General features: G+C 41.5%; 1 protein-coding gene across 3 annotated transcripts in view; it reads right to left on the bottom strand.

Annotated features, from left to right (window-relative positions):
- Positions 1-6,628: 6,628 nt before the first annotated feature.
- LOC140485527 (complexin-1) overlaps positions 6,629-15,221 on the bottom strand; it is a 236,841-nt gene continuing 228,248 nt past the window's right edge. For all 3 annotated transcript variants that reach the window (XM_072583709.1, XM_072583710.1, XM_072583711.1), the window contains exon 4: positions 6,629-11,076. In XM_072583709.1, the coding sequence (XP_072439810.1) occupies positions 10,882-11,076 (195 nt within the window). In that variant the 3' untranslated portion in view covers positions 6,629-10,881. The remainder of the gene's footprint in view (positions 11,077-15,221) is intronic.

Genomic DNA, 15,221 nt, shown 5'->3' on the forward strand with positions numbered 1-15,221 from the left:
GAATTGCATTTGCCAATCCTCAGTCCACTTCCCCATCTAATCAAAATCCCTCTGTAATCTTTGATAAACCTTCCTCGCTATCAATGATACCTATCTTTTTAATTGAAAAAGTTTTTTTTACAAAATTATAAAAATACAAAAGGTAATATAACAATCTTATACTTCAAAAACATTGACATTAAACTACCTACTACTCGTTAAAAAAAAGCAAAACCATCACAAAGTTATAGAATAATCTTTACACGTTATAATTTGATAAATAATTGAACTTAGCAAATTAGTTTAAATTAGCTTAACTTATACTAAATTAACCTAGATTAAGTTGAACTAGATAAAATCAACTTAAGTTAACTCAACTCAAACTAAACCAAATTAAATTAAATTACACCACCCGGTGCATCTCCAGCAAAGCCCCCATCCATGGGAGCATCGACTATTATACCCATATTTATTCAAACCTTCTACCTCCCCCCCCAAGGCCTCTGGACTGCCAAACCCGGCCCTCATGGCTATATAAACAACCTGGTTAATATGGCTGACACGTCCGTGTCTATGTAATTTTACAAAGGGCCACCACATCTAATAAAATAATTTAGTTTTCTGGTGCACTGCATTTGTAAGAAAATCCAGGGAAACATGCTCAATCACTAATCTACGCCACCCCATCAGACCTGGGAGTTTTTCTGAGATCCAGCTTATTAAAATGTTTTTCCTTGAACAATACAAGAGACTGTTGAATAATGTCTTCCTGTTCATCTCATGAAGGTAAATTTGGCAATCCCAAAAGAAGGGATACCGGATCTGCCTTAACTTCAATTCCCAGGATCTCCTCCATCTCATTCACTATGACACCCCAGTACCTATGGATCTTATGACACAGCCACAGACAATGTGTCAGTGCTTGTTTTACACTTCGAGCACCCTGGAGACGCTCCTTTCTTGAATTTTGCTTATCACTCCGGGGCCATATGGTCTCTGTGGACAATCTGCAATTGCACAGCCTGCACTTTATTGCAGATTGAGATCTTTTTCACATTCTCCCATTTATCCTCCTATGTTTCAGATGACATTTCTACCCCTAGTTCCTGACTCTAGCCTCTGTAAAGTCTTTCCATATCTTCCAAGGTGCCCCCTCTCTGTAAATGGTAAAGAGTACTGACCGAGAGAGTGCTCACACACTGGAGCACTCTTCTCTCCATGTCAGACTTGTAGGGCTGAGTTAAAAGCATGGTCCTTCTCTCTATGTAATCACTGATCTGAAAATAATAGAAGAGGTCCCTACTGGGCCTATACTTGTGACTTAACTGGTCATAAGACATCAGGAGCTCTCCCTCAAATAGGTCTCCCAGATAGGAGACTCCCTTGATCTCCCATGCTTTAAAGCCACAATTCATTAACTCAGCCTTAATCCTGGGGTTGCAATTAAGGGCATAAATGGTGAGGTCTTAGGTAGATTACCCTCACCCTGCCTCATCATCCTCCTCGCTCTGACCGTGTTTATAATAATCAGGCCTCTACAATGCTTCGTAACAGATTTCATCCTGTTCATAAACACCTTGCCTGGGAGGCCTCCATGTCAAGCCATATCGACTTTGGATCCTTCCACACCCAGTCACTCGCATGGAACAATAGGGCGCTTATTTGGTATCACTTAAAGTCTGGGAGATCTACACCTCCACCCCCATACCTGGTGGGAGTTGCTGCTTGGTTAAAAAGAGGGATCCAAGCCAGCCACTGAGCCTCCCCAACACTTGTCTGGGCAACAGCAAAGGGAGCATTCTCCTGGGGTATAGTAGCTGATTCCTGTTAATCAGAGCTATTCGGCCTAACCATGATATTGGTAATCCCTCCTATTACGAAGATCTTGTTTTATCCTTTCAAATGCTTATACAAAGTTAGCTCTGTAGAGCTGGTGGAAAGCGGGGTGGGGGGGGGGGGGGGGGGTGGGGGGGGGGGGGGGGTGGGGGGGGAATAAAATACCCAAATAAAGAAAACCTTTTTGCGATCACCGGAAAGGGAATTGTGTTTCATCCTCCATATCAGGCACTCCCACCAAGCTCTCTATGTGCATGGCTTCCGATTGTGTAAAATTAATTTTATATCCCAACAACATGCCAAATAAATTAATTTTTTGTATTAACCAGGGTCCAGACTTCTCTGGGTTAGCCAGAAAGAGAGGACTATCATCAGCGTAGAGAGTAATTTTATGTTCTCCCATTCCTACCTTTGGGGCAACTACTTTAGAGTCCTTCCAAATAGCCTCTACCAACGGTTCGATTAGTAAGGTGGATAGCATCGGCAAGAGAGGACACCCTGGATGGCTGCCTCTCTCAATGTTAAAATTATCTGATTTTACACCGTTTGTAAGCACTACCACCCACTTAGCCTCCCGCCTTCCCCCCCCGCCCCCACCCCCCACCCCCCACCACCCCCCACCAAGGCCAGAATGTTTCAGGACATAAAAAAGATACACCCAGTCAAATGCATTTTCCACATCCAGGGAGCTCACCAAGCCTGGAATTGACCTCTGCTGGCATACCTGTACTGTATTCAATACTCTCCTGATATTATTGGAAGAGTTATGACCCTTTATAAAACCTGTCTGGTCTTCCTTTATGACAGTGGGCAATACCTCCAATCTCAAAATTAATGTTTTAGACAGGATTTTGAAATCTACATTCAGCAACGAGATAGGTCTAAAAGAGGCACAGTTCTAAGCATCTTTCACTCTCTTTAGAATAAGGGAGATATTGGCCTCCCTAAGAGAGGGCTGAAGGCAGTCCTGGCTGCATGAGTGATTATACATTTCCAATAATGACTCGACCAACACGTTTATAAACTTCTTGTAGAACTCGTTCAGGAACCTGTCGGCCAGGTGCTTTGCCACTTTGGAGCTGACCTACTGCCTCTTGTATCTCCTGCATTGTTAAGGGTGCATTCAAAAGGGAGGCTTGCTCTGCATTTATACCTGGGAAGTCCAAATTCTTAAAAAAGGATTCATCCTTGTTACTCCATCCTTACCACCCTTCAATCGCTATAACTCTACGTAAAATTTTCTAAATATCGTATTAATCTTTTTAGACTCGCGAGTGATAGTGCCAGTCCCCCCCCTTAATGGACACAATGGACTGTGGGGCACTTTTCTTCCTGGCCAAATATGCCAGGTATCTAATTGGCTTATCCCTATATTCAAATAACCTTTGCTTCAAAAGGAGACCTACCACTTAATCGTCTGGGTAAGTACTGAGTTCAGAGCAGCCTGGAGAGCTGTTGACCTGCTGTGGCTTTGTCATAGATGGTCTATCATAAGATGCTGACTCGGCTGCCTTCAGCCAGGCCTCAAATATATGTTATTGTTCTCCACTCTGCCTCATCCTGGTTGCTGAATATGAAATAATTAAACCTCTTAGATAAGCCTTGGTGGTCTCCCAAAGCATTGATGGGTTACTGGCCGTATCCAAGTTAATGTCCCAGAAGGTTCTCAACTCCCTTGTGAGGTACTTTATGAATTTGCTATTCTTCAAAAGAAATGGATCCATCGCCAGTGCCATGTGTCTATTCTGCTACCTCTGATCTTGACATCCAGGTACACTGCTGCATGGTCCAAGATGACTGTATTCCCAATCCTGCAGGATAACACTAAATCCAGAGAGATCGATGGAACAAAGAATACATCAATCCTTGTGTGACATTTGTGTGGCTTGGAGTAAAAGGTAAAATCCCTATCATTAGGGTGGAGACACCTCCACACATCCACCAACACCCACATAAGTCCACCAACTGTCTGGATTGTGGGGAGATACTTGAGAGACCCCTTGGCATCCTGTTCACCTCAGGGTCCATGAGATGGTTAAAGTCTCCTCCTATAATCATATGGCACACCCCAAGAGCCATCAATTTAGAGAATGCATCAGTTAAGAATTTAAGGGGGTGCACTGGAGGACAATAGACATTCAGGACGCCATACTCCTCCTCGTGTATTTAGGATGATGAACTGCCCATATTCATCCTTAATTTGGTCTATTATCTTAAATGGGAGGTCCCTCTGTACTAGTGTGGCTATTCCCCTGCTTTTAGAATTGCAAAAGGAAAAAAGCCTATCAAACTCTCCCTACTGTAATTTTGAATGTTCCTTGTCACTCAGGTGTATCTCTTGTAGCAGTGCAATTTCAACTTCTTCCTTTCTGAGGTTTGAGAGCACCTTCTTCCTTTTGATTGGGGAATGACTCCCCTTTATGTTCCAGATGCACCATCTAAACAAACCACTAGCCATAACTGTACAAAGCGGCCCACGGCACACAGCCCCATCCCCCGAGGGGAAGAAGCTTACTCAGTGTGCCAAGTGGAGAAAAAATAGGATTCATAAAGTCTATAAACGACTGCTACAAATACTACAAAAACTAAAAAAAACTAACCACTACTCCTAAATTAAACAAACATACAAGCAACAAATAACTGGAGATATCCCCCAATTCATCCCAATCCCTACTACCATTGTGGTTCCTTCCAGCAAAGGCCACGCTCCAAACCCAAACAGCACAGAGACAAAGAAAACCTGTTATTCACCCATTGTTCCCAATACGTCAACCCCATATGTCTTTAATAAAAGAGATAACCACCCACACCCAGAAGAAACAAGGGAATTACAGGAATTAGTAAAAGAAAAGGGGAAATTTTACATCAAAGCTATACAAAGCATATAAAACCAATGATCAAGAGAGCAAAGGATATACCATTGTCCATAACTTTTTTCTGACCCAGACCATCTATTTCAAAGAGTCTAGGAAATCCCTTGCTTTCTCTGCTGAGTCAAAATTGTAAACAGACCCTCCATGGTTGAAGTGCAGTACTGCCGGGTACCTCACAGACTATTGGATATTCAGGTTTCTCAATCTCTTCCTGACTTCATCAAAAGATTTCATCTTCTTGATTATAGCCCCAGAGAAGTTTGGGAGAAACAGACTTGTACCCCTTGTACACCAGGGCCTGTGAGTCTTTTCCCAGCCTTCTGGAGGCTTCCATTATCATTTGCTTCTCCTTGAAACACTGGAGTCACACTAGGACTGGACGGGGGCGCTAATCAAACCCTGGATCTGTGCTTTGCAATCCAGTGGGCCCGACTCCACTCCCAGCCCTAGGAACTGCAGAAGCCACTTCCTTTGACCACGATTTTCAAGGACGTCAACCTGGTCCAGCAGGCCCGAACCTGGCCTTCCAAATTCTCTGCCGCGGTCTCTGACTGTGTGGTCCTTTGTTCGACCACCTCAACGCGTCGATCCAGCACTTGGATCTCCTGCAGCTTGGTAGAGATCAGTTCCAGTGCTGACTCACAATATTAAAATCTGTTTTACAAACTCCAATATTAAAATCTGTTGTTCCATTAGGTTCCAGGGCACCACTGTGGGAGACAGGGTAGTGCCCGCAGGTATGCCCGACACTGTGGGGGGGTGGGGGGGAGCTGCTTGCTGTGATCCTCGCACTCCCTTCTCTTTGGTCATCTTCTTAAAATGTTATAATCAATATTTGAAGGATTCTAAGAGTTTTATTCTACTCTATTTTCTCGATTTTTCTGATGGATGGTTAATGGGGGGGGGGAGGGGAGGGGGGGGAGGTGAGGAGGGTAGTGGGTAAAAATACCACTTAACTTGGGTTATGGTGCAGAGCCCAGCACAGCAGACCTCTCAGATCACCGCCATCTTGGATCTCCCCTTCAATGATACCTCTTAAATTTGTATCATCTGCAAACTTTCTTTTATATGTCCGCATCCAGATCATTTACATGAAAAACAAATAACAAATGTCCCAGTGCATACCCCTGTGGCACACCACTACTCACTACTCACGGCGTCCAGCCATGAAACAACCTTCAACCATCATCCTCTGCTTCGTACTGTTGAGCCAATTTTGAATCCAATTAGCTAGCTCTCCATGGATCCCATGCAACCTAACCTAGCCTGCCATGCAGGACCTTATCAAAGGCCTTACTAAATTCCATATAGACAACATCCACAGCCTTATCCTCATCTATCCTCTTGGTTACCTCTTTGAAGAACTCTAAAAGATTTGTCAGATGTGACTTCCTGCGCGCAAATCCATGCTGGCTATCCCTAATCAGACCTTGACTATCCAAATGTTTGTTGATTCTGTCTCTCAGTATCCTTTCCAAAACCTTACCAACCTCTGATGTCAGGCTCCCTGGCTTGTTTGTGCTACCATTCCTAAACATTGGAACAACATTAGCCACTGTCCAATCTTCCGGAACATCACCCATGGCTAAAGTTGAAGCAAACATCTCTGCAAGGGCTCTGCAATTTTTTTCCCTAGACTCCCAAAATGTCTCAGGGTCAGGCCCAGGGGATTTATCCACTTTAATGTGTTTTAAGGCTGCAAACGCCTTCTCTCTGGTAATATGTATGTGTCCTAAACATCCCCACTTGTTTCCCTTATTTCCTTATTAAGTCATCTGTATGGCCTTTTTCACTGGTGCTTACTTTGCTGATTATTGGGTTATCTGCTACATTGATGTGTTTTACTTGAGTAAAGATTTTATATTTCAAGCATCAGATTTAAATCAGATAATGTGTAAATATTGAGACCTTTAATTTTCAAATAAAATCACAGATACAAATTTGAGTGAAGTAACTTTATTTGTATGTGTTATTTTACCACAGATGAACATTACAATAAATTCTATATAGGCAGCATGCAGTGATGTCACAGCTGCTAAAATCAACATAATATTCAGTTATAAAGTCTTTAAGTTGCTACTAGGACAATACAACATGCATGTAGCCTGGAGCAGGACCGAATCCTTCACAACAAAATTCACCAGTTCACACAGAATTCACCAATTCACACGAAACACAAAGCTCTGAAGAATCACAAGAAGCACCAATTGAATTTCCTAAAAAGTTTCAAAATGGAATGAATGAAATGTTTGATGATGGACGGACTGTGGATAAAGCAACTGAACATGTATCAGACATTTCAATTCAGGACACAACAAAGGTTTGAACTACAGCGTAACCTTGACTCTTATCAGTAAATTTAATGTGGTTAACATATTTCAGTGGAGACAATAATGAAACCAGAATGAGAAACTGTAACAGCCTCATTGAAAGACAACAATTAACTTGAAACAAATTGGTTTTTCACACAGACCAGTATATTAATAGATATATTGCAGTCTCATTTTTTTTTGGCTTGGCAGTCTTGAATTATATTTTAAAGTCTCCAATTTTTAATATTATCCTATTTATTCCTGTTTAATACTTTTCCGTTCTTGTTAGCTTATAACCTGGTTTCCCAAATGGCCCTTCAGCATTAGGGTTTGTGAAAATTACTTCAGAAGTAATTAAAATGAAATCAAACAATGAGATCTTAAAAATGTCTAATTATATTTGAATAAATAATGGAACTGTTCAATTCTAATCTTGAATCAAATTCAATCACATTTCTCTGCTGGATCAGTATCTGCCTTAGATTTTTGAAATCAAGATGCTGGGCTAAAGTACATTTATACCTGTTAGCCCTTCTAATCACCAATGATAATTTGCTTGTCATCGAGTCACTTTAACCTCATTCCCAGGTGATATTCCTTTGGGACTGCATGGGATGCTGAGGTTATGTACCTCCTAATATTGCTCTACACTGAATTCCATGGGAAATACAATCCTGGGAGATGTGAAACCAGCATCTACTGCTCAGCCTCTTCATTCTCCCAAAGGACATGAAAGGTTAAAATCATCCCCAGTGTCTCCCTTTCTAACTGGATCGAGTAGAATATTATTGCTTTGGTTCTGCCTCAGTCACAAATATAAGCAAATTGTGACTGAAAATTTAGATTTCAAGACTTATGCCTGTTAGAGGCCACTTTCTTATGTAAACTATTATGTGTTCCAGTACTTTGGAGCAAATATTTAAGACTGCCAAGCCTACTTTATGGCTTTCTCTGTTGAAACATGTGGAGCTTATCAAATTAAATTTATTTTTTCTTCTCTTTAAAGCAGTATCTTGCTTATATTCTACAGAAAGGCTGTGAGTGAAATAATCTCAAGGACACACTCGACCATTTAGCAAGATGTTCAAACACAAGAACCCGTACCTGAGATAAATGGTTCCTTTTCATTATGACCAATATCAACGTGATACAAACTGGAAAACCTCATCAATCATAAATCTGGAGCAATTTTTTTCTTTGGTTTAATTAAAATTAAAACACAGTACAGGTGTTTGTTTTAAATAAATCGTATTCAAACTGTTCAATTTGAAGGCAATACTTCCATTTATTTTGTGAGAAAAATCCAGTAATGCTATCAGAACTGGGGCTGTGGGAGTGGGTGGGGTCACGTGTAAAGTAGGAGGGGAAGGGAGAGGGAAGGGGGATGGATTATGTATGTCTGTGCAAGAAAGGGAAGAGGGTGTAATTTATAGGGGTGAGGGGTAGGGGAATAAAATAGAGTGGCAGAGAGAGAGGAGCAAAAGAGAGAAGCAGGAGTGAAGGTGTGTGGTGGAGGATAGGAGTGAGTAAGATGCTAATTGAGGTGAGAAGGAAAGGAAGGGTGGGTAGCATGTGGGTTCTCTGTGGCAAGTTCACATTCAGAAATTGCTAGAGAAATGTTCTGATTAGGGGTCACTGGTCTGAAATGTTAACTGTATTTTTTTATCTGTAGTGCTACCAGATCTGCTGAGTTTCTCCAGTACTCACTGTCTGTGTTTCAGTTTTCCAGTGTCTGCAGTTCTTTTTATTTTATTGATAAGTCTACTGTCATTTTTCAATACAGGGTCATTACTTAACTATCGAAATGCTGTCAATTTTCTGACCTTTCTGGTGAATTGTAATTCAGAAATACCTGCAGTCCTTGCAAACCTATTCATTTTGACTTTCACCTACAAAATGTAACATATGGCTCTATGTACCCTGCACAATTTCACTCTGAATAGGACACATATGGTTTAACTCCAAGGTCAGGCTAAACTCGAGTTTTCACCTTCAACTCTATAGTGAACACATGTCTCATTAGAGGGTTCTGGGAGAAATATGGCATTTAATCGCAGTAAAATATTTTCAAATACCACAGGTTTTTCCCTAGTTGGTAAAATGAATATTTTAACTAGTCATATTTTATCAGCTGGTATGGCATGAGGAAAATACAGTACTCAAGATATAGTGGTTTTAACGGCTGAAACAAGTCATAATAATCATCAACTGACAAGAATTCTCCACACTCCCTGGAATTTCACAGTGATAATTGCATGGGATTATCCCATGTCCAGCAATATGATCTATTCCTTACATCAATTTTAAATGGCTTGACTTTGTATAATAATTAACTATTTACAATTCTGACAGGTTTTAGTACATAACATGACAAACACCAGATACCAAATATGTGACAAGGGAGACATAATAATATCCTGTATTAATAACAGAATGATAATGATGGGCCCTAGTTGTGACATGCCATTCAGTTCACCTGGGTATATTTTACAGGCTGTGAAAGGGAAGCACTGAGCTGATGGCCTCCCAGCCTGAATATTGCCACAAAATTGAAAGTCTCTATTTGATTTGATATGATAAAGATTAGTTACTTGGTGTGCAAAACTATTTCAAGGGCTGGGTTTTAGTTAGTTTGCTGTGACAGCAAAACTGATTGGTAAAGTCAGGCTTCTGCAAACAGTGGAAATTTTTAAAACTTTATGACGTTTTGTGACACTTTTGAAAAAGATGTAAGCTAACATGATATTCAAGAGTTTTTTTAACTGATGGAGTCACAGGGTTTTTTTGCATTATCAAATACATAGCTGCTCATTTCCCACTTTAAATGGCAAAATGTTTTCAATTTAAGAGATGGAACCATAACTGTTATTAACAAAGTCAACTGAGATGCACCATAGGACATGCTAGATGCTTAATAATGGCAACACCCCATGTCACAGCCTGTAGAAGCAGGACATTACGAAATTAATGTATTTCGCCTGACTTTGTACAACCCTTTGATTTATTCTCAAAGTATGATGATCATTGAATATTTCTGTACAGGATATTTATATCATGCTGTAATGTTTACATTCATGAAGTCTCTGTCCACCATTAGCATTGATGTTGGGTAAAAATATATGGGAACTATGAAGCATGATTTAGAAAATACAATTTATGATTCCAAGAGGATATTAATATACATTTATATAATAAAATGCTAAAAAAAGAAGTGGAAATTATGTAATATTAGGATATAAATACGGAACATTATCACATTCTATTGCTTCTTAGGGGCGTTAGACTGTTTAAACAAATAGATCAAAGCTCTATCAACATAACGGTCAAAAGAATTTGAAAGGATATGTTAAGCTTCATTCCATGATATAGCACACCATAATTCCCAGGCTTTAACCTCATTAATAAGTTCTATCCAAAATTGGAAAATTGCCACAAGTTGATATTAACAGAGTTAGTAATGTTTAATCAGAGTTCTAATGCTGGGTTAATTAGCTGTGTATTGTAGGTATCACCCAGTGTTGTGACCTGATGCTTTATTTAACGAGTATGATGAACAACAATTGGACAATCAATGCTAACTGGAGCCCTGCAATGTCAAAGTGGTCACAACTAGATAAAAAGATACAAGTTTCTTCTTTTCACTATTAAATATCTGGATTTTATTTGACTATAAACATGGCTTATCAGATTAGATTATTTCGAGACTGCGACACAGCATTGTCCTGGATGTTCTGTTGTGATGAAGTTTCCATGCCACTACACAGGAAGAGATGAGCAGTCAAATTATAATTAGCTGAAATGATGATAAATTCTCATTTTATAATGAGAATGGTTTACACCTAGCAATAAAACCAGGAGTTACTTTGCATATAATCATGTTGTTACTTCTTAAACATATCTTGGAGAGGCCCTGGAAGATATTTTAAGACAGTGTCCAGAATACTTTCCTCTTCCTCCTCTTCGTCCCCACAGCCAGCAGGAATCGCTTTCTTGGGTCGTGTCAAACTTCCCTCTGCCTGAGCCTCCATGGCTGCCATTGCCTCTGCTTCCTTTTCCTCTTTCTTTTTTATCCCATACTGTGAAAACACAAAGAAGTTTGAATATCACATCATTATGTGTCTGTTGGTATTGTAATATGACAGACGAGCTGACAACATCCTTCAAACCCTAATGGGTAAATAACTATGTTCTGTAGAGCACATGTGTGTGATTGTTGGGTCTCTCTTATTCATTAGGGAACAGTGTCTTTGTTTGCATGATTTGGAGGTGACAGTGTTCAATGAGATAGACAAAGTTAAAAACCACAAAACTCCAGGATACAGTCCAACAGGTTTTTTTGGAAACACTGGCTTTTGGAGCACAGTCCCTTCATGGGGTAATTGGTGGGGTGGGTTTAAGGTTTAATGGAAAGGGCTGACAAACATTTTCCCATAATAACTCTCATCAAAGCTGTTATAACCATGCAATTGTACTTCAATCTTGATGAGTGAATGGCTTACACAGTTCAGTTATGTATTTAAAGGCGGGGCTGATCATATGGGAGGACCAGCAGCAATTAATTTATTTTGAACATCTCCAGGAACAGCGGTAAATGTAACTCACGACTGAATCTTCCAGTAAAAGTAAGCGTATTTCTCCAGCAGAGAGGACAGTTACATGATGCAAATTGTGAAATCTACTCTGCTTACTGAAAGATGTGGATGGATTAATAGCACAGAGGAGGCCATTCAGCCAATAACATCCATGTCAGCCAAAAATGAGCGATGTAGAGTCATAGAGATATACAGCATGGAAGCAGACCCTTCAGTCCAACCTGTCCATCACAACCCAATCTAGTCCCACCTGCCAGCACCCGGCCCATGTCCCTCCAAACCCTTCCTATTCATATACCCAATCAAATTGCCTTTTAAATGTTGCAATTGTATCAGCCTCCACCACTTCCTCTGGCAGCTCATTCCATACATGTACCACCCTCTGTGTGAATAAGTTGCCCCTTAGGTCTCTTTTATATCTTTCCCCTCTCACCCTAAACCTATTTCCTCTAGTTCTGGACTCCCCAACCCCAGGGAAAAGACTTTGCCTATTTATTCTATCCACGCCCCTCATAATTTTGTAAACCTCTATAAGGTCACCCCTCAGCTTCTGACACTCCAGGGAAAACAGCCCCAGCCTGTTCAGCCTCTCCCTATAGCTCAAATCCTCCAACCCTGGCAACATCCTTGTAAATCTTTTCTGAGCCCTTTTAAGTTTCACAATATCTTTCCGATAGGAGGGAGACCAGAATTGCACACAATATTCCAACAGTGGCCTAACCAATGTCCTGAACAGCCACAACATGACCTCCCAACTCCTGTACTCAATACTCTGACCAATAAAAGAAAGCATACCAAACGCCTTCTTCACTGTCCTATCTACCTGCGACTCCACTTTCAAGGAGCTATGATCCTGCACTCCAAGGTCTCTTTGTTCAGCAACACTCCCTAGGATCTTACCATTAAGTGTATAAGTCCTGCTAAGATTTGCTTTCCCAAAATGCAGCACCTCGCATTTATCTGAGTGAAACTCTATCTGCCACTTCTCAGCCCATTGGCCCATCTGGTCAAGATCCTGTTGTAATCTGAGGTAATCTTCTTCGCTGTCCACTACACCTCCAATTTTGGTGTCATCTGCAAACTTACTAACTGTACCTCTTATGCTCGCATCCAAATCATTTATGTAAATGACAAAAAGTAGAGGACCCAGCACCGATCCTTGTGGCACTCCACTGGTCACAGGCCTCCAGTCTGAAAAACAACCCTCCACCACCACCCTCTGTCTTCTACCTTTGAGCCAGTTCTGTACCCAAATGGCTAGTTCTCCCTGTATTCCATGAGATCTAACCTTGCTAACTAGTCTCCCATGGGGAACCTGTTCGAATGCCTTACTGAAGTCCAATTTCCCTTCCCACGTGGTTAAAGAGCAATTTCCTGATAGGGATCCAAGATGGCGGTGACCTAGCAAGTCTGAGTCTATAGTGCTCCTCCCAAGACTTGGGTAAAGTGGGCCACCCACCCCAACCACACTCACCAAATCATTTAAAATAGTTTTTACTTAACGTGATTAGTTGCTCAGTACTGAATTTAAACAATTTAATCTCCTGTAAAAATGACTAAAGGGAAGGGAGCCCGCAGTTCTCAGTGGCAGGACCCCCTCCCCCACCCTCTCCCTCTCCAGCTGCAGGTGAGGCGTCCACAGCCGCCCCGGGGGACTTACCGACAGTGGTGAGCCTCGTGGAAATAATCTCTAAACTCGATGCTAAGATCGATGCTTTCATTGAAGAGTCCCAGAGCCAATGGGACTCACTCTCGGCCGCGCTACAAAAGCACGAGTGAGATATCGAGCAAATCAAGCTCCGAGTCGGAGGGGCGGAGCTAAAGGCCGCGACCTCCGAGACTACAGCAGAATCGGCCGTGGATCAGGTTCGGACTCTCGAACAGTGAGTCCGGACCTTAGAGAATCATATTGATGACCTCGATAATCAAGGTCGTCGAAAAAATATTCGTTTGCTGGGCCTTCCCGAACGGGAAGAGGAAGGCCAGCTTACAGCACTCCTGGAGCAGTGGCTGCCAAAGCTTTTAAATCTGGAAGCTGGATCAGGCCAGGTAAGGGTGGAATGGGCCTACCGGGTCACAATACGCGGGCCCGGCTCGAACCAGCGTCCACACCCGGTCCTGTTCCGGCTGCGGAGCTATAGGGAGAGGCAGATACTCCTAGAAGCTTCTAGAAATCTTGGAAAAGACCCCCAAGCCATGATCTATAAAGGATCCAAGATCATGTTATTCCAGGACTTTTCCCCAGCTCTGGTCTGAAAGAGGAAGGCGTTTGACGAAGTGAAGAAGTGTTTAAGGGACTTAAATATTCAGTACTCCTTACGCTACCCAGTAACGCTACGCTTTAACCGTGAAGAGTCCGTGGTGGGGGGGGGGGGGGGGGTGGGGGTGGGAAGGGGGGGAGGGGGGGAGAGGGGTTTATTTATTTGTTCTCTACTTGGCAATTTTCTCCCCCCCTCTTTTTATATATATATATATATATATATATAATACAGGCCGGGGGTCTTGTTAGTTAAGAACAAAATTAAATCTATGGTATTGAATGACATAGCGTCGGATGATGTGGAGTCTGTGTGGGTGGAATTGAGGAACCACAAAGGCAAAGAAACCATAATTGGAGTTATGTACAGACCTCCTAACAGTGGTCAGGACCAGGGACGCAACATGTACCGGGAAATAGAGAAGGCATGTCAGAAAGGCAAGGTTACATTGATCATGGGTGACTTCAATATGCAGGTGGACTGGGTAAATAATATTGCTAGTGGATCTAAAGAAAGAGAATTCATGGAATGCTTACAGGATGGCTTTTTGGAACAGCTTGTCATGGAGCCCACAAGAGAGCAGGCTATTCTGGACCTCGTGCTTTGCAATGAACCAGACTCTATAAAAGATCTTAAAGTAAGGGAACCCTTAGGAAGTAGCGACCATAATATGGTAGAGTTCAGTCTGGAGTTTGAAAGGGAGAAGGCAAAATCTGATGTAATGGTGTTACAGTTGAATAAAGGTAATTATGAGGGCATGAGAGAGGAACTGACTAAAATAGACTGGAAGCAGAGGCTAACCGGGAAGACACTAGAGCAAAAATGGCAGGAGTTTGTAGGTATAATTGAGAACACTGTACAGAGGTTCATTCCCAAGAAAAGAAAGATTAACCGGGGAGGGATTAGACAACCTTGGCTGACAAAGGAAGTCAGGAAATGTATTAAAGAAAAAGAGAGATCCTATAAAGTGGCTAAGAACAGTGGGAAATCAGAAGATTGGGAAGGATACAAAAGTCAACAGAGGATAACAAAGAGTGTAATAAGAAATGAGAGGATCAAATATGAAGGTAGGCTAGCCAGTAATATTAGAAATAATAGTAAAAGTTTCTTTCAGTACATAAGAAACAAACGACAGGCAAAAGTAGACATTGGGCCACTTCAAACTGATGCAGGGAGCCTAGTGATGGGAGATAAGGAAATAGCAGGAGAACTTAACAAGTACTTTGCGTCAGTTTTCACAGTGGAAGACATGAGTAATATCCCAAAAATTAAAGGGTGTCACGGAGCTGAGTTGAGTATGGTTGCCATTACGAAAGAGATAGTGCTAGAAAAGTTAAAAAGTCTTAAAATTGATAAATCTCCTGGCCCCGA

The sequence above is a fragment of the Chiloscyllium punctatum genome, chromosome 14, assembly GCF_047496795.1.
Source record: "Chiloscyllium punctatum isolate Juve2018m chromosome 14, sChiPun1.3, whole genome shotgun sequence".
Lineage (NCBI taxonomy): Eukaryota > Metazoa > Chordata > Chondrichthyes > Orectolobiformes > Hemiscylliidae > Chiloscyllium > Chiloscyllium punctatum.